Below are 27,936 nucleotides of genomic sequence, written 5' to 3'. Positions count from 1 at the left end.
GCTCCACAACAAATATACAACCAAACAAACAAATAAACCTATGAAAATTCTGCTTCTATCGGTACCAAGTTATTTAAAATCAAACTATAAATTACCCCAAAATAATATTTAAAAAAAACGTAATTTTATATAAAATATATAATGAAAAATCCCAAGTGACGAATACTTAAGGCCACACTCTGTATTTAGATTTCAAAAGGTAATACATATATATAAATAACTGGTTACTGTAAATCGCATATTTTTATTTTGAATTATGTATACCGGTATCACTTTGGCTAGCTGCGAAAACGTAGCTCTATTGTCCTTTGAAAATTTGTTTGCCAACAAATACTTTTTCCATATCCTGTTGGTAAAATACCAACAGAATGGTTCCCCCTCAACACATTCTCCATAACTTTAGTTTGTTTTTCTTATAAGGGGAAGGGAAATTTATATTTTACCCTAATTTTCTCCTCATATATCTTTTCCACATCCATTTTGGCTAAGAAAAATCCTTAATAAATGTTTTTTTTACAAGTATCATATTTTACAACTTTTGTCAATAAAATGTAAATTCAACAAAAGTATATTTTAACAAAACGCATTTGACTAGCAGGTCGAACAACGGATGTTCTTATACCCTGCTGACTGCCATTGGCGATTGCAAAATAAACGGATCACCGGATCTAAACTATTCATTTAATACCACCAAACAGAAAACAATAAACTTGCGGAAAAGATGGTATACCGCAAACAAAAGGCGCAAAAATTAATACACCATATCCGGATTTCGACAATTAATGTCTCTTCGGTGATGTTAGGAATCGAAACGGTATATGGAAGGCCATATAATTTACCTCAATTAAGGATAGACTATTGAATTTGGAAGAGTCGAAATAGGATGAACGGATCATATACACTCGAAGGCAAATATAATACAAGCCCAAACGAAAAAATATAAACAAGTCTAAATTGAAAACAACGTTCAAACCTATAATTGTGTTGGATAAAAACCGCAATTTTTATACGTCTGTATGCAAAACAAATTTCTTGGTAGAGGGGTCTAATATATATACAAGGTTTGACGTTGTTTTTAATTTAGGCTTGTTTATATTTTTTCGTATGGGCTTGTTATGCGTTTACTTTTCTACATTGGCTAGAGGTATAGGGGGAGGGTTGAGATCTCATAAACATGTTTAACCCCGCCGCATTTTTGCGCCTGTCCCAAGTCAGGAGCCTCTAGCCTTTGTTAGTCTTGTATTATTTTTAATTTTAGTTTCTTGTGTACAATTTGGAGCGTAGTATGGCGTTCATTATCACTGAACTAGTATTTATATTTGTTTAGGGGCCAGCTGAAGGACGCCTCCGGGTGCGGGAATTTCTCGCTGCATTGAAGACCTGTTGGTGACCTTCTGCTGTTGTCTGTTCTATGGTCGGGTTGTTGTCTCTTTGACACATTCCCGATTTCCATTCTCAATTTTATTGTATTATATTTGCTTTTGGATGACATGATGATGATGATGCCGATAAAGATAACGATAATTAAAGTCCAGAGACAATTTGAAGGTATATTCGAGATGAGAACATGTTAATAGATATAAGAAGATGTGATATGAGTGCCAATGAGACAACTCTCCATCCAAGTCACAATTTGTAAACGTAAACCATTATAGGTCATAGTACAGCCTTCAACACGGAGCCTTGGCTCACATCGAACAGCAAGCTATAAAGGGCCCGAAAAATGACTCGTGTAAAACCATTCAAACAGGGAACCCAACGGTCTAATCTATATAAAGAACGAGAAACGAGATATCGGTGAGCATAGCAAGGCAAAATTTTTTGACAATTAAATGCAAACAAATATTTTTTCCATTCAAAAATTTCTAAGCACTCTAAATCTGCCACAGTTAAGAGTCTGCAGGAAGACATATCAACTTATTTGGGCACATTATTCTGAATCCTAACCAACCAGTCTTTGCTCTTACTCTAGACTTGCTACATGTCCCTTCCTTAATATATTTTTTTAATTTTGCCCCTTTAACAATTTTACTGCTATATTAAACTAGGAGATTACCATTATACTGACATGCCCAGGTCCTCCACCAATATATAACCGGGGGTTTTCCGGCTATAGTAATTCAAAGACGGAATACCAATACTTTCAACTTTATTAGCAAGGTCCGGACAGTACCAGACCTAAGACCTAAACTGATTTCAAAATAACATACAAAAGTATAAATAAAACAGTATCTATAGAAAAGGATTAGTGTCCAACGGATTAACTTCTTATCGTCAAGGTGGTTTCCATTACGACAAACATATTTTTAACAATTGAATAAATTAAACACAAAGAAAGGTAAAAGGTGAGATAAACGGATTAACAAATTGTCACTTAATTTAGCACTTAAAATATATTGTCTGAATTGGCTTTATTTCTACTTCACTTGTGTCCAAATCTTCCTGGTTATTCTTTCTCCAAGGGTAATCAGTATACTGGAAGTTAACAGTAAACATATAAATTAGTAAGAAAGAAATAAAAGAAAGGGAATTGCAGCAAGTCTACTCTTACTCCTTAATGCCATGTGTTTATCACAGAAGCAGCAAATATCAATTTTAAAATCTTTGATTTGTTCAGCTGGGGATTGAACCCACGACCTCCAACACTCAAGACTGGTGCACCAAGACATTTAAAAAGCAATGAGACCAAGGTCAGGTGAATCCTGCCTGATAAGACACGAGGAACTTATAAGAATCTAAGATACCAAATTGTGCTATCCTATAACTCATAATAAGCAAGAAATTCATGTGATGAAAAAGCTATGGTATTTTAGAAGTTGCTGAACCATGAAACTGATGTTAAGGATAATAGATATATGCCAAATGGATAAATTAATGCATCTGTATACTAAGTATGAAACATTTAGATCTTCTACCTTCTGAAACAAACAGCTTATTACAAAAAGTTTACCTTGTAAATGCTACAACCGCCATAGTTTTGAGATTTTAGCAACTAATTGGGTTACAAATCATTATGGAAGGACAATAACTCCTATAACTTATTTGTAGTTCTTGTCTAGCTGATAATGTTTGCTTTAAAAGTTTATCTTTATCTATTGTAGCTTTCAAGATTAAAGCAAAAAAAAAATAATGGACAAAAATAGTCATTGAAAGGCAATAACTGCAGGTACTTTTTTATGCAATGATAAAGACCCCTCCCTCTTTCTTTCCACAATGAGTTTGTTACCTTGTGGAAAGGGAGAATGAGGGGCATTTACCATTGCATGAAAGAAGTTCCTGTGGCAATAACTCCTATTCAAAGTTAATGACAATTTTTGTCATTTCATATCTATTTGTATATTTTATTTTGCATTTATCCTGTTTAGATATCCTATCTACTATAGTTCTGCCAAAACACAAAACAAATTGTCAATTTTCACCATTTAAAGGTCAATAACCCGTTTAGGACTCTTATATATATGTAAGGTACAGAGTGATATTGGTTCCTAATGAAGCCTTTGGGAAATAAACTCTTCTGCTACTCTTATGCCAATTCTTTTAAATTTCTTATTTTCTATTGATGGGATTAAGAACTTAACTATTTGGTTCTGATTAGTCAAAGTTTCTTCTCTTCTAGAAATATGCTGCAGAATAATTAAGAATTCTTGAGGAATTCATATTTGATTATCAATTGAAATACATATTACCAGAAGTTTTGCATTACAATTGATGTACATTCTTTCTTTGTCTGTGAATCTACAAGGCTAAATATTCTAAAAATGGTTTGGATATAATGACCGAGACCCTCTTTACAATTATTCCTCGCTTGCTCCTGATCTATACATGCAAGCATTGCATCATGTCTTATCACTAATTGTCCACCATTACTGGACAACACAGATGTTTCTGTAAAATTTACCGTCTGACACCAGAGAGAAGGTCTGATGGCATAATGCAAAAGTGATACTTGTATGACATTTTTAGTTCAATTCTCCCAAAATCTCAGCGTTGCAGTATCCAACAAGACCAATACTGGGTCTGCCCCAGCATCGCTGCATGTAGCTGTTTTAGGTAACATGAATACTGAAGCATAACAAATCATTCCCTTATATTAAAGACAAAAAAATGTGACAAAATTTTCCTTATACAATGAGTGTTGTAAAATTTCGAATATCGGCAAACAGGAAGTGGCTACATGGCAGATGTAAAAAATGTTACTCATTACAACTAAACATAATTGAGCTGCAGCCAAAACATAAAATGATTAACTTCAGTACAAACCAAGAATAGTTTGAGAAAAATTTTCCTTTTATAATGAGTGCTGTAAAATTTCAAACTATTGGCAAACAGGAAGAGGCTGGAGGATGGATGTAACTATTGCTTGCTCGCTTCAACTTAACATAATCAAGCTGCAGACCAAATATTAAACCATTCCCCTTGATAGAAGCCAAGTAAAGTTTGACAAAAATATTCTTTGTACAATGAGTGGTGTAAAATTTCAAACAATGGCAAACAGGAAGGGGCTGCAGGGCAGATGTAAAAAAATTGCTTACTGATTACAACTCAGCATTATCAAGCTGAAGACCAAATAATCATTCCCTTTCATAGAAGCTAAGAAAACTTTGATGAAAGTGTTCTACCCAAGGTCTTTTGGATGGACGGAAAGATTCGAGCGGTTACTAGACCTGCTTTGCCTTTGGCAATGTAGGTAAAAATAACTATAAAGTCTAATTGGTACCTACAAACAATGTTTCAGGCATATAAAAGCCATTATTTTTACATATTAAATTTATTACTAAGGATTTTCATTTTCCAACATTTTGGGTTGAACTAATTAATAACTCTGCATTTAAATTAAAAGCCTTCAGTAAAGTATTATTTCTGCTTGTTATTTTCATAATGAAATTGCACATACAACTCAATTGGCTTCTTACTTTTATCTCAATACATGTGATGGAATGGATACAAAAATACACAAGTTTCATCCTACCTACATCACACAGTACAACCGATTGTTAATGTGTGTTACAAACATGAAGGCTACAATAATGCACAACTATAAAGCACAAAGAAGGATTTTTTTTCAATCTTTTAATTATTCACTTTTTGAATAAAATATGCTATAAGTTGCTCCATTTTAATGAATATTGGCAAATAAATCAGCACAATTAATGATAAAGTACATTTTTCCATGTTTTAAACTGTTTATTTTGGATTATGAACAGAATCTTTATGTATTTTCTTTTGCAATCCTCAATAAGATACTTGACGAAAATCTTAACCACATAATAAATGAATTTCATAGCAGATTTTCCCTTCAAACAGAAAGAAAAAGGAAAAATATGTTATTAATTTAAACAACACATGTTTAGCTGTTACTGTTGTATACTTCACTATCTATTGGTACATGTATTATATATCTCTTAAATAAATTGTATTATACTAATACAAATGTATTATACTTGATAATATATAAAATTCTAAGTAACTTTTATAAGAGTATGCACAAAAATTCTATCATTAAAGACAGTTTACAACACAAATAGAATTTAGCCAATAATCATGATAATGTGATGGTATTACTTATATTCTAGTTGATAAACTTATGCAAATAATCAAATGTTCACAGTTCTTTAAAAGATGCTTCAAGATTAAATTACAATCTATTTATGCTGCTAAACCAAACATCTGATAAATTCTCCTCATGATAACATGAATGTTTTTGTTTTTTCCTTAGTTGTGTTGGTAAAATTGTTAATGATCATAATTTTGCACATTCTGTACAAAAAAATAAATGAAAATGTGTTACATTAATGACATTCAGGTTCATCTTTCAAAACACCATTAATACCTAATTTTATCTTGAAAGCATAAATGAATTCTTTAAAAAGGCAATGGTCTGAAAAGAGAAGCGATAAAAAAAGGCTAAAAATGACTGATCCCTATATTTTAATCGAACTTTACATAATAAATAATTTCAACAACCGTCAATATTTCCTCACAATTTACATTACTATCCATACATGCATTCTTCTTTTATGACTATAAAGCTGAAATATGGCATTTGTTAATTGTTTTGCGACATAAAGTATCTATAAACAAGAGCTGCAGCCAATGCCACACCAAATGGAATCAGCCATCCTGTCCAGGCACTGAAAAACAAATTTATTATGTGATGTTAAACAAATTTTTTGTTCTTTTTGTTTTGAACTAAGTTGACAATTCATAAACAAAATTATAGCAACATATATTTCATACGAAAAGTAGAAGTCTGAAATCTTAAAAACAGGTATGAATAAATGAAGACCTGGGGTATACATCAATGATACAGTGACAAAATAACACAAAGACAAAAGATATCAAGGTCAATAGTTCATTTTACCTTTCTTCTTGTTAAAAATTAACTCTAGCATATGATTATCTGCTTGATTAAACAAGGAATCGTCATTGATTGATTCATTAACTGGTGTGTAACGCACCTTTCAGCACTATTGTACTATTTCATGTCAGTCAGTTTTTATTGGTGGAGGAAGACGGAGTGCCCAGAGAGAACCACAAACCTCCAGTAGGAAAAATGAAAATCTTAGTCAATTAAGGTTGGGTCAAGTGCACCTGCCACGTTCAGGATTCTAACTCACAACCTTAGTGTTGACAGGCTAGTGATACAGTAGTTCGACTACTTAGACCACTCGGCCCCCAGGAATCATGACCAAATATATATCTTATAATGGATTCAAAATCAATCACCACAAGCATTTATTTCAAAGTTTAAGATCTCAAAAGAGTATATTAGATGAAGCCTCTATTTCTAGGTTAAACTTCATATTAAGATTTAATGGCCATCATCACAATAAATCATTGCCATAGTTAAAAGAATGAATAGATAGGGAAGGAATGAAAAAATATATTATAATTGTCAATAAAATTCAATGAAAACAATCAGTTTCATATTAACTGAAAACATTTAGGGCATGCATTGACAAAAGATAGATCTTTAACATTTTGTTTGTTTAAATAAATAACCTATATGACTTGAATATTTAGTTTGTCAGACCATGTGCTCTATCTAGGCCTTAATGTGTTTAAAAGCAAAATCTCTATTGTTGCTATTTGAAGTGTATATGTTAATCCTTTATAAGAAAAACTTCTCAAAACTACTTTTATTTTACTTTCTCATATATTCTTGAACTTGAAATAATGTACTTAATATTGATACCAAATAGGATTCTTCCCACTCCTACTGCTATATATACTGAAATGTTTAAATGCAGGGCAGTTAGTAACTTAGTACGATACAATAATTAAATTATTAATTATTATAATTACCTCCCCTGGTTTGATGAAGGTGCGTTTATTGTTGTATTTTCCTGAAAGAAATGTCAAATATGAAGAAATATTCAAAATAAAGATTAATGTTTGGAGTGAATTAACATTCACAATAAATATATGTTTTTCCTTTGCTGTTGTTTTGTCTCATGGTTGTTTTTTTTGTTTTTTGCTATGGTGTTGTCAGTTGGTCATTGACCTATGTGTTTGAATATTCCTTTGGTATCTTCAGCCTCTCTCTCAGCATTGTAAGAAGAAGGGGAGAGTAACTGTAGATTCATTTCTTTTTATTGATACTTTATTTAATGGGTTTAACAAATTCCACATGAAAGCCTATAGGAAATTTGTATTTTGTTGAACACTTAAATTTCTGGTTAAACACTTTCCCCACAAAATCAACCAAAAATTAGTATCACAAGAACAATTATGAATCCGCAATATTTTCTAATGTTCAGATCTCAATTCAGCATAAATGTTTTGTATAGTTTTTTGTGCAGATAAGATGATATTATGATAAACTAATTAAAATCAGGAATTCTAAAAAATAATAATCAAAGAGTGACAGAAGAACACAATACCTATTTATCAGAGTTGTTTTGTCTGGAGTTAAATATTTTGATATTTAAATTCTTGGAATACTTTCTACTTATTATTACATTGACTTTAATTTAAAATAAAGTTGTAAAAATCCAAGATATTACATATTTCTCCGTGTTTTGAAACAACTTCAGTGACAATGTTTTCACATTACTTATTGTTATTTGACGTCAGAAAAGTCAAAATACAGTGTTTTTTAAATGTTGGTATTTATTTGACTTGGAAATCACAGTATTTTATTGCAACTTATGTTATAAACTGATTTAAACCATGTCTAAAATACTTGGAGACGTATCCAAGTGTGGAAAAGGTCAAGAACATCTTTATACGTGTAATTGTTATTGGAATTTAAATTTGTTCTAATTCATGTGACAAAAAACCTGTCATATATTTGGCTAAAACGAAAACATTATAAAATTTTTAAATTTAAGCTACATGTAATACATGTGCTCCAGCTAGAAATCAAAAGGGGCAAGGTGCCAGTAGAGGGCAGGGCACTTTTTTATGAAAGGAAAAGGCACTGCTCATTTCTTTTGTCTATGTTTCTGTGTGTATCACGAGTTCACATTCTTTTTTTTTACTGTATATGTTGTTAATAAAGATGCATAAGTTGTTGTTTTGATTATTTATTCTATAAAAATTTGCATTAGAAAATGTAATTCATACGACATGTTCATAAAACATGTCAATACACATTCATACATCACATCACTATAAACCAATAGAGGCAAATTAACTTACTATTCCCCCCCCCTTCCCCTTTTCCAAAAAAAACAACATAAACTAAACATCTCATAGTTTAGCATACATGTGACAGAGTTATATCAAAATTTTCGGCTAGAGTTTGGCCCTCAAAACTTTTTTTCATTGTTTTAAGGAATTATTTAGTAAAGCTTCATCAAGTTGATGTCATGATGGATTAACTTCACACTACCCATTTTTGTAGGATTGCAGCTTAACATCATCCTATCAATTGAACTCATAAATTTCTTAATTGACAATGTATAGAACATGGATTGCTAAAAGTATGATTATCAAAAATAAATTGCAATATATTTTTTTTTGGTATGTTCAAAGACAGTTAATATCCTTAAGGTAACATTCTTAAATAATTTTGTATTTAATTGGTAATTTATTCCTATTTTTAATACTAGATAATATTTTAGGAGCACAAATTTGTAATAAGCTAAAACAGGGGAAGTAACTCCAAAATTAATTTCTAACACGTTTAATGTTTGCTTGTCGCTCACAAGTTGAGATCGACAGCGTTTCTGTGAAGGCATAGTTGTATTTTGATGACTTAAATTCTATTCTAAAGTCATGAAAGTCTTCATTTATACACTCTTCTTGGAGATCGAAAATGCTGACCCAAGCTAAAATCACTCGCTGACACATTCATCAAATTTATGACAAAAAGGTACATTGTCTTAATTAAATTACCTAGTTATTAACACCTTTGATGTCTTATCCACTGTAATTGATTGTAATGACATTATTAACCTGGGGGCAATCACCTGGTGTCATATATGTAATTTAACTTTGTGATAAGAAATCCATGAAACAAAAGGCAATTTTACCAAAACGGCACAAGGGTTTTTGGGGAAAAGGCGTCAGGGCAGAAGGGCGCGGATGAAGGCACCCAGGGCGCGGCTGAGGGCACCCAGGGTGCGGCGCCCTTCTATTTTGGGCTAACAAGAACACTGTATGTGTATTATAAATACAGGTAAATAAATATTGTCTTATTGGTACCCAACAAAGAACTAAATGAAAAAGGCCATTTTGGGACGTCTTTAAGATCATGTACTATACACTGTAACTTTGGGACTTAAAATACTGTATATATGTAGTTGGATTTTTGGTGATGAGATGATAGGATTCAAGTAAGACACTAACTTTGTGAATTGTGGATGCATCCATCCACACACGACATGACACATTAATCTAACTAACCTTTATTGGTATGGATTTCCTATCATCCTGCAATAAAACCAATATAATTTTATCATCTTAAGTTTTGACAGTAAAATATTTACTGATCACATTTTCATTAATATTTTGTATCACTTCATGAACATCCCAAACAAAAGCATCAAGATTTATTTGTCCAGATCTATACCTTTTTTATATTAACTATGAAAATATAAGGATATAGTATATTTCTCACATACTTTTAAATTCAAATCCAATTAAATTTTCTGCACAAAGCAGGGTTTATATTCATATCACATCAAAATGTTCTCATCCTAATATGCATGTAATATTTGTCACTGGGCGTTTAACATGGCTCCATCCAACATTAATTCAGACAATTATATCTGACAAGATTAATATTTGGACTGATTTAAATTTTCAATGATTATAAAAGGCATTTCATGTGTATACCTAACAGAGTTTACACTCAATTTAAAATAAGTGATTATTTTTGTATTGCTATCTCTCTTGAACATGTTGAAAAATGATTTGTTATGTGATATGACAGTCAAACAACAAAAAACAACCAAATATGTGTCCTTAAAACACCATGCCTGTTCACACTATCACATTTTCAATTTTAAATATGGTTTATATAGTTATGTTAAAAATTAACATCATAATCATTATTAATAAAGATGAATACTAAGTTTCAAGTTGATGCCATGGTTAACTGTCTTAAACCAAACTTTAATCTAATATATAGGACTGACGAAAGCACAGACCAGAAATCATAATGCACCCTAATATCTTAGACAGGGCTTAAAATTTACAAAAGCTTGGTCTTCAGATTACATTTAACAAACCTCATGTAATGTTCCTATTATGTAATCTTTCATTAGATCTCTTGCGTCAGTTGAGTGGCCTACATCCTCAAATGCTTCAGTGGCATCTCGACCTTAAATTAATATGTATAAAAATTCATTCATATTTTCATATGTGAAATATATCTTGAAGAATGCAAATTGTCTTTAAGAGCTAAACAAATCTTGTGTGTGGCTGAAATTAAATGCCATATGGTGACCGTAAGATGTTTATTTTTGGTAAACATGTATTGTTAGATTGCTGCCACATTGACATTGATCCCACATCTTCTTTCATTCAACTACAAATTTTATGGTGAACTCAATAATTCAATACACCAAGTTATCTCAGTATAAAAGTTCTCTATGGGTAAGGATAAATTAGTTCTGTTTTGTTAATCGTCCCAAACACCCTCTATGGTATAATGTAAAGGCCAGGTCTTTCTCATACAGGTCATTCTAGTAAGTTCCTGCTTCTTTCATCAGCATACAATATTTAAAGGATCTAGTTTTAATAACAGTGAATATGACCTTAGACCTGTTGAGCCCAAAAACAATAGGTCTCTTTCCCATTCCCTATATCCTCCATCTGTATAAAATAGAAAAACAAAGGATATGGAGTATCTATCTATGACACAAAATCAGTACATGCAGAGCAAAAAACACACAAAAAGCAAAGGAACAGCATTTTTATTTTTATTCATCTCAGTCACAGTGAGGCTTTGAACACAGAGAAAAAAATGGTCACCTCACTGCAGGTTTAAGACAGCCCCTAGCAGTGGCTTGAGTGGAATTCTTAGCAAAAATAATTTGGATAGACTTTGTATGATGTAACACCACCAAATCAGGTTTCATTCAAATCAAATAAGGGAAACTATACAAAAGCTACCATCTGTTTCAGACACACAAGCAGGTAAAGTGATTATTATATGCTCCTAAAAAAATTTCAAAGAGCATAAAACAAAATCTGAATTATATTTTGGAAAAGTATTATGCTGCATAGTTTCCCAAGAAGTGATTTTTTTAAAAATTTGAATACTTCCTGAGTTATTTCATTTTTTAATCATTAAATATTGATGATTTTTTCTAATACCTGATTGCTCTAATAATACTTCTTCTCCACCAGGATGCTGAAATAAAGGAAATTAATATCAAAATCATATTCATAATGGAAGCAATCACTCATTAAAACAACAAATAACATGAACAGAAAGTTAATTATTTTAAGTACACTTATCACTTTTGTTTGACTAAAGTATTTACATGTCAGTCTGGAAATATTTAAACTCTTACTGAACCTCAAACAATCCCTGGTAATCAATTTTTCTTAAAACAAGTTTAGTGTCAAAATTACAACTTTATTTTGGGATTTTAACTATTTTTTGTATTATTTGGGGTATTCCAGGTACCCTTTCCAGATGAATAAACGGATAATAAAGCAAACTGCTTGTCATTGCATCATCTTCTGACATGCATTATTGTAAAAGATAAATTTTATCATTTAAAAATTTGTAGTTGATTTTGGTTTAATATTTATTTTGTTAATATCAAATTATAGCTATTCTACATTGTTCTAACTTAGAATCAAACTGTAACTTGTTTAACAGTGTTGGGTATGATGTAATGGTAAATATATAAAGGTCAAAATATGGAATGATCTAGACCTGCAGTTTGTCACATGCAAATATATCACTCAGAATGACTAAAGAATATTTAAAAACAAAGTAGCGATTTTACTATGAATGTACAATAATATTTAAGTTTTGAAAGAAGAATTTATATCTGTTGTCCATAGACCAATCCTGAGTTGTATTTTATGACTGAGTTACACCGGTTGACTTGAGGTCAATAGGTGTAAATGGTGTTTTTGAACAATCAGTTCTTACTGTGATGTAACACGGTGGCGGATCCAGAACTTTTTCGTAAGGGGGGCCCGCTGACTGACCTAAGGGGGGGCCGCTCCAGTCATGCTTCTGTGATTCCCTATATAATCAACCAAATTTTTCCCGTGAAAGGTGGGGGGCCTGGATCCTATGTTACAACATAATTAGCATTGTGACATAGGAAATGTATTCAGAAATGCATGAATATGAAAGAAGTCTATTATGTAATGACGAATGCATGCAAGTGTCTTGTAAAATTAAAAATTTTGAAAGAAACAATACATTATAAAAACATGAGATTAAGATTCATCAAAAACACCACTGGTCAGCACAAAAGAAAGGGTGAAATACCCACAAATTATCCTTTTCCTTTTTGTTTCATTTGTCCTACATCTTGACCTTTATGATTATGTGTCCCCAATGTCAAGTCTCTAAAATCTTATGGACATCGTTCCTTACCTCTTCAAGAAACTTTGAAACATCATAAACATTATCGTGAATGACAATTAGTGTCTTTGATTTATCTGTGTTGTTCTTTACGTCGGCTTCTCTAAATACTTTCGACATTTTGCAAAAGTCGAGATTTCGTGAATGTCCCGGAAATGTAAGAAAACCTATAAAATTTGAAACGGATGAAGAGAGTTGCTCCCCTTGATTTATTTTCCGGATTAGCATAAAATTCACTTCAAAATGTCCCAAAATGATTTAGACAATGCAAATCCTACAATATACGAAGTTGGTTCTGAGAGAGCGGTCCTACCAGAAGAAGAAGATGAAAGTTTTACAGACAAAATAGATGATAGAGAAGTTTTTGGTAAAGATAAATAATGACTGGATAAATGTTTACTAAATTAGAACCATGTGTAACACTTGTTGTATACATCTTATTCAAATTCCATCTTATCACTCTAATCGTTTGCTTATATCTGGGACTCTGAGCTTAGACTATTATACAAATGTATAATAGTTCCAGATTGTATTGCTCAAATTTTGGGCACCATGATTGGTTAAAATATCTTTTCTTATAAAAGCTGCAACTGGACTAATTTACCCCTGTATTAATCAATCAAACTGACAGGTCTGTCTTTTCATCCTTAAACACCAGAGCACATTGCCTTACATCTCAAAGCACCACCAACCCCTAAGGTAAACATGGTAAACAGTTAAATATGAACCAATAAAATAATTCAATTGCACAATAAAACAATACAATGATTTAGTTACCTTACTTTAATATTAATTGTGTTAATTTCCATTTATTTTTCATATTTTACGTGCATTTTGACATTAAAGAATAACTAGGGTTAGGAGCCCTTAGTTCAATGCTTCCTTATGCATGTGTTATGCAACTTTCTATCAACGAAAAAAATAAGAAAGCACAAACACTGGGATATAATTGCATCTATTGGGAGATATATATATATATATATAGGCCTGTCATATGCTACTGGAATGTTGTTCCACAGGAATGGAAAGGTTACAATGGGATATCATCTCTTTTGTTATAGTTTAAATTTACATGGTTTAAGTGTTAAAAATATACAAATTCACTATAGTCGTCAGGGGGCGGATCCAGGATGTTAGGTTAAGGGGGGCGCAAACATAACATTTTGCTGAGCTGAGCGAGGCGAAAAATTTTTTGAGGTAAAATTATCGAAATATTTTTTATTAAGCTGAGGACAACCCATGCTTTGCAAATTTTAGGGGGGGCGCACACCCGCCACGCCCTCGCCTAAATCCGCCCCTGGTCATGTCTGAAGAAATTGTAAAAACCATGAAATCTATGCATGAAAGTTGATGCCTTTGATAGCATGAAAAAAATATATATATATATATATTAATCTAAATTATTCTCTTGTTCAATTTCTAAAAGTTGACATACTTCATGTAATGTAGCCATTTACAAATCTCAAAGTTTTTTTCTTTCTCCCTACTAGTATAATGAATTGTCTTTACTGTAACATTGCTTAGTGCAATAATATGATAATTGTCTTTACTGTAACATTGCTTAGTGCAATAATATGATAATTGTCTTTACTGTAACATTGCTTAGTGCAATAATATGATAATTGTCTTTACTGTAACATTGCTTAGTGCAATAATATGATAATTGTCTTTACTGTAACATTGCTTAGTGCAATAATATGATAATTGTCTTTACTGTAACATTGCTTAGTGCAATAATATGATAATTGTCTTTACTGTAACATTGCTTAGTGCAATAATATGATAATTGTCTTTACTGTAACATTGCTTAGTGCAATAATATGATAATTGTCTTTACTGTAACATTGCTTAGTGCAATAATATGATAATTGTCTTTACTGTAACATTGCTTAGTGCAATAATATGATAATTGTCTTTACTGTAACATTGCTTAGTGCAATAATATGATAATTGTCTTTACTGTAACATTGCTTAGTGCAATAATATGATAATTTCAGATTTGATCCGTGTTATAAATGACCCTGAACATCCACTTACATTAGAAGAACTGAATGTTGTAGAGCAAAGCAAAGTGAATGTAAGTATGATATTATCAGCTGAATACAAAAAATATGATGCCAGTAATTTTAATACCTAAACCTGACATGTCTGAGGTATTAACATGTTTGCGGATGACTGTCTTCTGAGCTGTACAGTTCATTAATTATCTTATAATTAAGAATGCACTGTAAAATGGACTCATCTGTAGTAGGGACAGGAAAATATTTAATAACTACAAACAGATATAATTTATGGACAATTAAATGTTTTAATTTTACCGATGTTTGAATTAAATAAACTTATATCTTCAAGATATATTTTCAAGAGACTGTTTTAAGTCTGTTAGTGGTAAATATGTTATCATAAAATTCATTAAGGTGGTACCTAACACTACAGGGAGATACCTCTGTAAAAATCAGCTGAACGTTTTAATTACGTTGTATTGTTAAGGAAATATTAAGCTTCTCAATGATCAAAATTAGTGTTTGTCAAACTGCTATATAACCAAAGAAATTTTTCTGATAAAGTGGTTGGTTCAAATTTTTTGAAATTTTTATATTTTTGTCAAAGGGTCAAAGTAAACATTTTGTCAAAATTTTAGGAAAATTAAACGAGCCAAATTAATGTTAGTCAAGGTGTTGGGTACCACCTTAAATCATTCATATAACTGCATATATCAATCAGTGTTAACGTCAGAAATCCCTTATCAGATGTTTTCAGACGAGCAACAACAAAAATCTTAATGGAGCAAAGTAAAAGATCTGATTTCAATCAGATTGAGAATAGAAGTACTACATGTATTATATTTATTTCATTAAAATTGTTTGCACCAGAATGTTATGTAAATTTTTCTTTCAGGTTGATGATGATGCTAATAAAGTGACAATAGAATTTACTCCCACAATTCCACACTGTAGTATGGCAACATTGATTGGATTGTCTATTCGGGTCAAACTTCTGCGATCTCTGCCACCAAGATTCAAGGTAACAAAAATGTTAATATAAAAACACAGAAAAACAATGTTCAGAATAAATAGCATTCTTTGCTTCAAAAAAGTTATTGTTAAGTTTTTGATTTTTATTGGAGCAAGCAGTGTAAGGCCTTACATAGATTTCTATAAGTTGGGATCCTTTTATCTCGTATGATATAGAGAGACATGTATCAATGATTCAGTTAACGAAAAAAGAAAATTATCAGAAGTTTTTATTTGAAAATGACACATTTTGTGCTTTAGTTCAAAAATTTTGCTTCTCTTTTTAGCTCACCTGGCCCAGAGGGCCAAGTGAGCTTTTCTCATCACTTGGCGTCCGTCGTCCGTAAACTTTTACAATCTTCTCCTCTGAAACTTCTGGGCCAAATTTGACCAAACTTGGCCACAATCATCATTGGGGTATCTAGTTTAAAAAATGTGTCCGGTGACCCGGCCAACCAACCAAGAGAGCCGCCATGGCTAAAAATAGAACATAGGGGTAAAATGTAGATTTTGGCTTATATCTCTGAAACCAAAGCATTTAGAGCAAATCTGACTGGGAGAAAATTGTTTATCAGGGCAAGATCTATCTGCCCTGAAATTTTCAGATGAATCTGACAACCTGTTGTTGGGTTGCTGCCCCAGAATTGGTAATTTTAAGGAAATTTTGCCGTTTTTGGTTATTATCTCGAATATTATTATAGATAGAGATAAACTATAAACAGCAATAATGTTCAGCAAAGTCAGATCTACAAATAAGTCAACTTGACTAAAATGGTCAGTTGACCCCTTAAGGAGTTATTGCCCTTTAAATTCAATTTTTTACAATTTTCATAAATTTTGTAAATTTTTATAAAATATTTTCCACTGTAACTACTGGGCCAAGTTCATTATAGATAGAGATAATTGTAAGAAGCAAGAATGTTCAGTAAAGTAAGATCTACAAACACATCACCATCATCAAAACACAATTTTGTCATGAATCCATCTGTATCCTTTGTTTAATATGCACATAGACCAAGGTGAGCGACACAGGCTCTTTAGAGCCTCTAGTTAATGAATAAGACATATGAAAATGAATCAAAAATATCTAAAAAGTTGTAGAAATGTTTAGTAAAGGCAAACTTGTATAATAAATATCAAATTCTAACTCAACAAATTTGTAATCACTGTTTTGATTGGTCATATATTTTGAGGCGGTAGATTCCGCTGTTTACCAGTCTGTTAGTAATGGGGGCACCATTTTGAATTCTGGAATTTGTTGGTATGTGATTTCTTTGATAAACAATACAAGCAGATGACTCACCTGAAATTATCCTTTTTTTAGATCACCAGGCCCAAAGGGCCAGGTGAGCTTTTTCATCACTTGGCATCTGTCGTCTGTTTACTTTTACAAAAATCTTCTCCTTTGAAACTACTGGGCCAACCCTAACAAAACTTGAACACAAATATCGTTGGGTTATATAGTTTAAAAAATGTGTCCAATGACCCTGCTTGTTGACCAACATGGCCAACATGGCTAAAAATAGAACATAATGGTAAAATACAAGTTTTTGTTTATTATCTTGAAAACCACTATGAATGGAGAAAATCTGACAGAGCCAAAAATGCTTAAAATGATGAGATCTACTTTTTGTCTATTTCCATCAAAACTGTCAGACTGTTTCTTATAGGAGTTATTGGCCTTACATGACAAACTTTACCAATTTTTTCCGTTTTTTTGTAATATCTTGAAAACAATAATAGATAGATGACAACTTAAAAAAACATGATCAGCAAGACTAGATCTTCAAATAATTCAACATGACCAAAATCGTTAGTCGACTCTTTTTTGGAGTTATTGCCCTTTAATGATAATTTTTACATTTTTTTTTTGCATTTTTTGCCTATTATCTTGAAAACTGTAATAGATTAACAGAAACTTTGAAAAGGACAAAAATCGATAGAATTTTTAACTTTACCAAAATTTAATTAGTATCATGTTTTATTCAAAAATATGATAAAAAAAAAAATTCAAAATACAGGTTGTGAAAACTGTCAGATTTTGCATAGATTATACATGGAAAACTCAATTTTGTGTGATAGAAAGAAAACTAAAAAATAGAATTTCAGATAAAATATAAGAAGATAGCTCTTATGATGTGCATTTAGAAATTGAAAATTGAAATTAGGGTCACAATATTCGTTTTTTATACGACCGCAAAAAAATTTTTGTGGTCGTATATTGGTATGACGTTGGCGTCGTCGTCGTCGTTGTCGTCGTCCGGCGTCGTCCGAAGACACATTGGTTTTCGCACTCTAACTTTAGTTTAAGTGAATGGATCTTTATGAAATTTTACCACAAGGTTCAATACCACAAAAGGAAGGTTGGGATTGATTTTGGGGGTTATGGTAATAACAGTAAAGGAATTAGGGGCCAAAAAGGGGCCAAAAATAAGCATTTTTGTAACTTCCAGACATAACTTGTGTGTTAGTGTATGGATCTCTCTGATATTGTACCACAAGGTTCCATATCACTAAAGGAATGCTGGGATTGATTTTGGGGGTAATTGCCTCCAAATTTTAGGAATTAGGGGCCAAAAAAGGGGCAAAAAACAAGCATTTTTCTAGTTTCATGACAATAACTTGTGTGTAAGTGTATGGATCTTTCTGAAATTGTACTACAAGGTTCCATATCACAAAGGGAAAGCTGGGTTTGAGTTTGGGGGTAATTGCCCTAAACGTTTAGGAATTTGGGGCCAAAAAGGGGCCAAAAAACACATTTTTTTCTAGTTTCCAGACAATAACTTGTGTTCAAGTGTATGGATCTCTCTGAAATTGTACTGCAAGGTACCGTACCACAAAGGGAAGGCTGGGATTGAGTTTGGGGGTAATGAATCATAATGGGGGTTCAAAAAATTTTGGGGGGGGATTTATTTTTTTTTTCCTTTTTTTTCTTTTTTTCCTTTTTTGGTTCTTTTAAAATTTTCCATTTTAAGTTGGTTATTTCTGATTTATATTTAAACTCAAATAATAATGATATGGTAGGAGATACACACCAAACAGGATGTGTAAATTATTATATAATAAGTATTGTGCAATAGCAAGAAATTTTCAATTGCACAGTATTGCACAATAGCAAGAAGTCTTCAATTGCACAGTATTGCGCAATAGCAAGAAATCTTCAATTGCACAGTATTGCGCAATAGCAAGAAATATCCAATAGCACAATATTGCGCAATAGCAAGAAATTGTCAATTGTACAGTATTGCGCAATAGCAAGAAATATTTAATAGCACAGGATTGTGCAAAAGAAGATACTTCCTATAAATTGCTTATTTCTTGACCAATTTCAATGGGGTTTTATTCTTGATTTCATGGGGTTCTTTAATATGCTGAATCTAACCGTGTATTTAGTTTTTGGATTTTGGGCCCTGTTTTTAAATTGGTCCACATTGAGGTCCAAAGGGTCCAAAATTAATCTTTGTTTGATTTCATCAAAAATTGAATTATTGGGGTTCTTTGATATGCCGAATCTAACTGTGTATTTAGATTCTTAAATTTTGGTTCCGTTTTCAAATTGGTCTACATTAAGGTCCAAAGGGTCCAAAATTAAACTTAGTTTGATTTTAACAAAAATTGAATTCTTAGGGTTCTTTGATATGCTGAATCTAAACATGTATTTAGATTTTTGATTATGGGCCCAGTTTTCAAGTTGGTCCAAATCAGGGTCCAAAATTAAACTTTGTTTGATTTCAACAAAAATTGAATATATGGGGTTCTTTGATATGCTGAATCTAACCATGTATTTAGATTTTTGATTTTTGGGCCCCGTTATCAACTTTGTCCACATTGGCCCGAGAACACAGTTATTTCGTAGTGCATTTCTTTTAGCCAATAAATTCAAATTAAAAAAATCGCACCTGCTCTATCTCAAAAAGATTTTTACAGTGTAGTGTACTACTATTGATACAAATAATATCAAAATTATAGAAACTTCTACCAGCTCTAACTCAAAATATTGACAGTTCTGTGTTAAGGGGGCTAAAATTCAGTTTGACAGCTTCAGACATTCTAATTTTTGACCTTTTTTAACTGGACCAAATCACTACTTAACATAAAGATTCAGCACCCAAATTTTTTTAACATGTAATTTCATCCCCTTACTTAATATTTCATGCATAAAATATCAAGAAATAAATTGGGAAAGTGTATCAAAAAAAAATGCAAGTTATACACTGTTCACACTAGGGACTATATTTGTAGACAACGAAAACCAAAGGACGATAACTGTGTCCTTGGACCTAATAGGATAGAAAGACTTGTCCAATTTTAATAAAACTTTGCATGACCTAAGCTTAGGCAATTATAAGATAGTTGGCCAAGTTTCATGGCCATAGGATATATATTATAGAAACTAGGGCCATTTTAATATTGAAATTTGGATGTTTATTTTTGACGTTTAAATCAAATATTTTCAACTGTCAAGATTTTGGCCTAAAAAATTTAAATACTGCAAAAATTTGCTTTTTAAATACTCTTGAATTTAATATAATAAGTATTAAAAGCAACGGAACACTCATTTGATTTATCAGATTTATTACAGTTATTCAAAAGTCAAATTTATATGAGCCTGTGCCTGAAAATAGAGATTTTCGAATTAAGGGAAGCCTTACATAAACATGCATTTTTTTCAACCAATTTGAAGTTTTTGAAGTTTTTTAACCATACATTATTCTTCCATATATATTAAATGTACTTTAAATGTAAAGAAAAGTTACAAAAAGCATACCACATGAGTATAAAATGGTCTAAGGCCATGTAAGACTGAGAATTATTTAGAGTCGATTTAGGCCGTAGCCCATATTTACATATAAAAATGCACACAGAGGCTATAAGAAATTGAAATTTGTTACTTTTTGCTCATTTCTATGCTAAGATGTCATGATACAAGAAGTCTAATTGCAAAAGGACTCTTGAATTTAAATTTTTTTGGCAGACAGTATGGTCTGATGACCAGTTTTTCACTTTTCAATGGAAAACTTGCATGTAGTTTTAGTCTCATTTGGCATATATTTGAACCACTTACTATCCTAAAGAAGAAAATTATGGTAGCATATGAAATGAATAGGGTGAACTGATCATTGTAAAGTGCTTTTTTTACAGATTTAGTGAAATATTTGTGATGGACTACAGATTTTATGTACAAAGCTCTTCACATTTCACATACATCAAACAGGCCGTTTAACCAGGGACATAAATACAAATATTCTGCACATTTTTTCTGTGATAATCTACTTTTCTCTAGATTCCCAGTTCACAAATGGTTAATTAAATTTGATTTAAGCATAGAAACACAAATATCAGGAACATAAAAAGCTGTCAGATAGAAAGTCAGCATGGCTCTTAGGCATAAAATGGAAACTGCTTTAAAATGCTTATTTTAGCCGTATAATGCCAAAATGGGACATTTTAACAGAATTTCTGTCAAACAAAGATGTAAATCCTTTACTTTTATTGAGTTTGACAAATTGAAACCAGCAAACCATTCAGGAAAGTTGCCAAAGTACAGAATCTACATTTACGGAATTCATCTCTTAGGCCCGAGAACACAGTTATTTCGTAGTGCATTTCTTTTAGCCAATAAATTCAAATTAAAAAAATCGCACCTGCTCTATCTCAAAAAGATTTTTACAGTGTAGTGTACTACTATTGATACAAATAATATCAAAATTATAGAAACTTCTACCAGCTCTAACTCAAAATATTGACAGTTCTGTGTTAAGGGGGGCTAAAATTCAGTTTGACAGCTTCAGACATTCTAATTTTTGACCTTTTTTAACTGGACCAAATCACTACTTAACATAAAGATTCAGCACCCAAATTTTTTTAAAATGTAATTTCATCCCCTTACTTAATATTTCATGCATAAAATATCAAGAAATAAATTGGGAAAGTGTATCAAAAAAAAATGCAAGTTATACACTGTTCACACTAGGGACTATATTTGTAGACAACGAAAACCAAAGGACGATAACTGTGTCCTTGGACCCATTGAGGTCAAAAGGGTCCAAAATTAAACTTTGTTTGATTTCATCAAAAATTGAATTATTGGGGTTCTTTGATATGCCGAATCTAACCGTGTATTTAGATTCTTAATTTTTGGTTCCGTTTTCAAATTGGTCTACATTAAGGTCCAAAGGGTCCAAAATTAAACTTAGTTTGATTTTAACAAAAATTGAATTCTTAGGGTTCTTTGATATGCTGAATCTAAACATGTATTTAGATTTTTGATTATGGGCCTAGTTTTCAAGTTGGTCCAAATCGAGGTCCAAAATTAAACTTTGTTTGATTTCAACAAAAATTGAATATATGGGGTTCTTTGATATGCTGAATCTAACCATGTATTTAGATTTTTGATTTTTGGGCCCCGTTATCAACTTTGTCCACATTGAGGTCAAAAGGGTCCAAAATTAAACTTTGTTTGATTTCATCAAAAATTGAATTCTTGGGGTTCTTTGATATGCTGAATCTAACCATGTATTTAGATTTTGGATATTGGACCATAATAGGTGAATGTCCAATTTAAAATTTTTAAGTTCTTAGACCACATTCAATCTGTGTTAGAAACCTATGCTGTGTCAAATATTTAATCACAATCCAAATCCAAAGCTGTATCAAGCTTGAATGTTGTGTCCATACTTCCCCCAACTGTTCAGGGTTCGACCTCTGCGGTCGTATCAAGCTGCGCCCTACGGAGCATTTTATTTTACTACAAAACAAAATAGGTAAATTTATAACACATTCCTAAATAAAAGTTACGATATCTGAGTTATCTCTCCTTATATGGCAAAGTTTAATAAATTGAATCAAACAAAAAAATATTCTGCATTTGGAAAAAAACAGTTGTAAAAATATGATTAAACACATAATCTCTTTCATTTAGATGAAAATTCTTACAAATGAACTACATTTTTCTCTCATAATTTGAACATTTCAATAAAGATCTAGACCAATTGTTTTCTGCTATTTTACAATCCAAGATGGCAGAAGATTCCAATCTGCATTAAATGGCAGTGGTTCATAGTTGCTGTAAGTGCATTTAAAGCATATATGTACAAATGTATATGTATTAAATCATGTCATTTTTTAATTGCAGGTAGATGTTTCTATAACACCTGGAGCACATGCATCTGAAGAAGCAGGTAATTTAATTAAAAAATTTGAATAAACCATATGTATATATATATATATCTTTATTCTCCTTAACCAAAGTATAATGGTATAGAGACATATACAAATAGGTTAACATACATATCATAAAATTTAATTACAAATGTAATGGAGAGACATAAAGTAGTTACCCAGGATATTCTAGGTATTCAATTATTATTTGTATAGATTTGTTTAAATCAGACCTCTCATTGGTATTTACAAGATCTTGATATTTTAAAATATTTTGTCTGTTTACAAAATGATGCTTTAAAAGCATTTGACTACTTTTGTCTATTGCCAAACATTCTAAAACAAAATGAAACTCCTCACCAATATCACTGGAATTACACAAAAGACAAATACGATGTTCTCTGTGAACATTTTGCCATCTACCAGTTTCAATTGGAATTTTTGTGTTTAAAGTTCTAAATGTACAACAAGATGCAATATTTTTGTCATCTAGAATATGAATTTATTTAACTCTCTCTTTATGGCCTATGAAACTGAAAGGTTCCACATAAAGCCTTTCCTTGGGCATCAGTATGATGTCACAACATTGGATCTTATACAAAATGAGAGAAAATTAGGCTTTTTGTAAAGGATTTAAGTGCAAACATCATCTTATTTAAAATTTTACCTGTTATTTATTTTTTAGAAAATGTGCACTTTCCAAGGGTTAAAATTTGCTCCAAGTAATGAAAGATCCAGGACCATATAAATATTCAAGTGAAAGGACCTCTCTCATAAAGTCTCATCCAAGACAAGACTGGTTGAGACTGGTTCTTGACCTTGGACCCACAGTAATTTCAACCATTATCTATAAAAGATGATACTTTCACAATAATCTGATCATTTTAGTTTTATATTTCCAGTAAACAAACAATTAGCAGACAAAGAAAGGGTGGCAGCAGCTTTGGAGAACAGTCATTTGATAGAAGTTGTTAATCAGTGTTTGGATGACCAAAAAAGAAAAATCGGATAATGAATTACTTAACCATTGACCTAAAGCCATGCCTTTTCATAGCTTTTTAGGCCAAGGGCTAACAAACCAAACTAACAGACTTTTGTTTTTACAAGTGATTGACTTGCATAGTATGTAAACGCTTGAGAAAAGCCAAGGACCTTCAATCATAAGAAAAAGTTTTAACACCCCCCTATATATAGGCTGATTTGCTGTTTACTTGCTTGAAAATACAGTAGAAAAATATAGTTTAACCAGTATAACTGTATTTTTATACATAAAGCAAAATGAATAAATCAAAATTATTTTGCAATACTATACTGCAAAATGTTTACGCAGACATTGATAAAACCTCATTAAGACATTTTTGGTAATTTATAATTATTATGATTGTAAATAATTTTATCAATAGTGACTTCAAGTAGTTATTGCCTTCACAAGTTCACATTGTCATTTTACCTCAGATCTTCATATTTATTGTCTTAAAAAGGTCCAGGCATTAAATAAAAATATTACATATTATAGATATAAGAAGATGTGGTATGAGTACCAATGAGACAACTCTCCATCCAAGTCAAAATTTATAAAAGTAAACCATTATAGGTCAAAGTACGGTCTTCAACACTGAGCCTTGGCTCACACCGAACTGCAAGCTATAAAGGGCCCCAAAAATTACTAGTGTAAAACCATTCAAACGGGAAAACCAACGGTCTAATCTATATTAAAAACGAGAAACGAGAAACACTTATGAACCACATCAACAAACGACAACTACTGAACATCAGATTCCTTACTTAGGACAGGTGCAAACAATTGCATCGGGTTTAAACGTTTTAATGGTACCAAACCTTCACCCTTATCTGAAACAATAGTGTAACATTACAACATAGAAAAACACACTATAAAATATCAATTGAAATGGCTTAACTCAATCAAAAGACATATTAACACCAGTGAACATACACTGAACAAATAAATATGATCTATGTTACAATGCAAATACAAAATAAATAAACTAATGGAAGAATAATTAAAGTAACATGTTATACCGCTGTGAAATGTTAAACAATTTAAGAAAACCAATATACTTGAACAAAAATATCAGCCATTTGCAATTACTTTAAACACAGGTAAATAAAAATAATTTTGTTCTTAGGTATACGTGTACAGTTCAAATAGAGAAAGGTAATATTTTTACAAAATAAATAAATTTGATGTTCATAGTACAAAGAAGTGAAAATTTATAGTAATACCAATATAGACCTTTATATGAAACAATTTTCAATCAATGAAAATTCTATTGAAAATAGTAAATTTAACTTCTAATTTATTTTACTCTGAAAACATTGTGTTAGTTTTTAGTGGTTTCTATATAAAATTTAGATTCTACATCATTGTCAGAATTTAAAAAAAACTTTAATTTTATGAGTGGAAAATATATTAAATTGAACATAAAATATTGAAATTAAAGTATATGTATATGAATAAAATATTAAGTATCCAACTATGCTGGTAGTTACTTTTTATGCCCCCGCCGTAGCGGTGGGGGCATTAAGTTTTACCCTTGTCCGTCTGTACGTACGTCCCAAAATTGGTTTCCGTTCTCTACCTTGAGTTTGCCTCAACCAAATGTTATGAAACTTATACACAATGCTTATTACCACAAAACAACAGATCAAATTAGAATTTTGGTGGCGTCACATTAACCGTTCTAGAGTAATGCCCTTTATAAATGGAAAAATTGCAAAATGTTTAGTTTCCGTGCTCTAACTTAAGTTTGCCTCAACCAAATGTTATGAAACTTATACACAAGGCTTATGACCACAAAACACAGATCAAGTTTGAATTTTGGTGGCGTCACTTTAACGGTTCTAGAGTTATGCCCCTTTATAAATGGAAAAATTGCAATTTTTTTTAGTTTCTGTTCGCTAACTTAAGTTTGCCTCAACCAAATGTTATGAAACTTATACACAATGCTTATTACCACAAAACACAGATCAAGTTTGAATTTTGGTGGCGTCACTTTAACCGTTCTAGAGTTATGCACCTTTATAAATGGAAAAAATTGCAAAATTTTTATTTTCTTTTAAATATCAAGTTATTTTTAAAATTGGAGTTATCTTCCTTTGTCCATGATTATAGTTGAATCCACTACAATCAATGCTTTATACAATGCAATGTTTAATTTTGACTTCCACTGATAAAACACAGATCAAGTTGAATTTGGGTAGTGTCACTTTAACCATTATTGAGTTATGCCCCTTTATAAATAGAAAAAATGCTGAATTTTTAGTTTCTGTTCTCTACTTAAGTTAGCCTCAACCAAATGTTATGAGACTTACACACAAAACTCAGATCAAGTGCAAATTTGGGTAGCATCACTTTTACTGTTCTTCAGTTATGTCCCTTTATAACTATATGATATGCAAGCGGGGGCATCATCTGTGTCCACATGTGGACACTATCCACATTTTTTTTAATTATTAACCATGGTAGTTACTTTTTTTAATTATTAGCCAGAGTTATCTCCCATATTAAATTGGATGCTACTTTCTTTTAGATACTCATGTTGTTTCATGTATTTTGAATACAGATAGTATATTCTTCTCTTGGTGTGAATGTTTCAAAATGTATGCCAAATTAGGTTTTTCACCCAGATTTTATTGTTCATTGAACATGGAAAAATGTGAGCAAGGCATGGCATCCATATTCTTGTTAGCCAAAAAATTACCACAAATCTTCAAACAAGTTACCTAATTAAAATGCTACAAAAACATTTACTAGTTATCAGATTATGTTATTTCTGAAAAGTCTGGCATGGTCCATTGCAATTGTGATACCTGGTAAAAAATAACCCAGATATTGTAAACTTTCTTTTCATTTAGTTAATTGTACAACTGAGAAATATGAAATGAGTTTTTGAAAATCTCAGGTCTACTCAATCTGATTAAAATCCGATTTTGTAATATGCTACGCTCCCTCTAAGTTAGGGTGGAGAGTATCGTAGCGAAAACTAACAGCTGATTTTAATGAGATTGTGGTCTACTGAGATATTTATTCTAAAATTTTATACAGATTATTTTGCAACTTCAAGAGTTATCTCCCTATTGTAATTCTTTCTATATAATTTATATCTCCCAATGACCAGATGACAGATGCTCCAAACAGCAAAGCTAGATATTGTGTGTGTGTGCTCATAATACATTAAAAATGAAAGGGGGTTTTGAAAGTCTCTATAGGTTGCACTTTGTAAAAACAGCTGTTTCTCAAACCACGCCTCTTTTGGGGAGATATAGAATATTCATAGATAATTAATTTTGTTTACATACTGGTTCCCAGTTATGATCTCTAGGTTTCATTTCATAGAGACATAACTTAGGAATGTTACCAGTAAATATACATATGCATATTGTCTATATAGAAATCTGTGGTAATCCTACAGTCAAGGTGGGGATAGTTAAGAAATTTAGTGTTAGTTTAAACTCTTAGAAGTTCAGGGCTGTAAACGTTGAAAATATGCTGCACAGCCCTATATTTTGATCTTTGAAAAAAATTGTAGTGCATATGAACTTTCCATTCTAGGATTATGATTTTTTTCAAAACTTCATAGTAAAAGTGGTACAGTTTTAGCTGTAAAAGGAGTTCCTATGGCAAATTGCATTGTCAATATTTACAGAAATGCAACCTATATTGGGTGAAAAAAGAGAACATACAGAATTTAACCAAATTTGGTTTATCTCACAGATTTTAAAGAAATTAACTCA

At 31.5% G+C, this 27,936-nt stretch overlaps 2 protein-coding genes across 2 annotated transcripts; one reads left to right on the top strand and one right to left on the bottom strand.

Moving 5' to 3' along the window:
- Positions 1–4,827: 4,827 nt before the first annotated feature.
- On the bottom strand, positions 4,828–13,161 carry LOC127701521 (cytochrome b5-like). Its single transcript, XM_052205419.1, has 6 exons — positions 13,019–13,161; positions 11,770–11,806; positions 10,680–10,771; positions 9,853–9,879; positions 7,306–7,346; positions 4,828–6,131 (listed from the first exon to the last, which is right to left on the bottom strand). The coding sequence occupies exons 1-6, from the start codon at positions 13,124–13,126 to the stop codon at positions 6,047–6,049; spliced, it is 390 nt and encodes a 129-aa protein (XP_052061379.1). The 5' UTR covers positions 13,127–13,161; the 3' UTR covers positions 4,828–6,046.
- A 63-nt stretch (positions 13,162–13,224) lies between these two features.
- Positions 13,225–26,779, top strand: LOC127701523 (cytosolic iron-sulfur assembly component 2B-like). Its single transcript, XM_052205421.1, has 5 exons — positions 13,225–13,373; positions 15,004–15,083; positions 15,905–16,030; positions 23,156–23,201; positions 24,084–26,779. Exons 1-5 carry the CDS (start codon positions 13,250–13,252, stop codon positions 24,191–24,193), a joined length of 486 nt encoding a protein of 161 aa, XP_052061381.1. The 5' UTR covers positions 13,225–13,249; the 3' UTR covers positions 24,194–26,779.
- Positions 26,780–27,936: the final 1,157 nt, after the last annotated feature.

The sequence above is a fragment of the Mytilus californianus genome, unplaced genomic scaffold, assembly GCF_021869535.1.
Source record: "Mytilus californianus isolate M0D057914Y unplaced genomic scaffold, xbMytCali1.0.p SCAF_5, whole genome shotgun sequence".
NCBI lineage: Eukaryota > Metazoa > Mollusca > Bivalvia > Mytilida > Mytilidae > Mytilus > Mytilus californianus.
The sequence above is the reverse complement of the archived record's forward strand: the minus strand, read 5'-3'. Positions and strand labels throughout refer to the sequence as shown.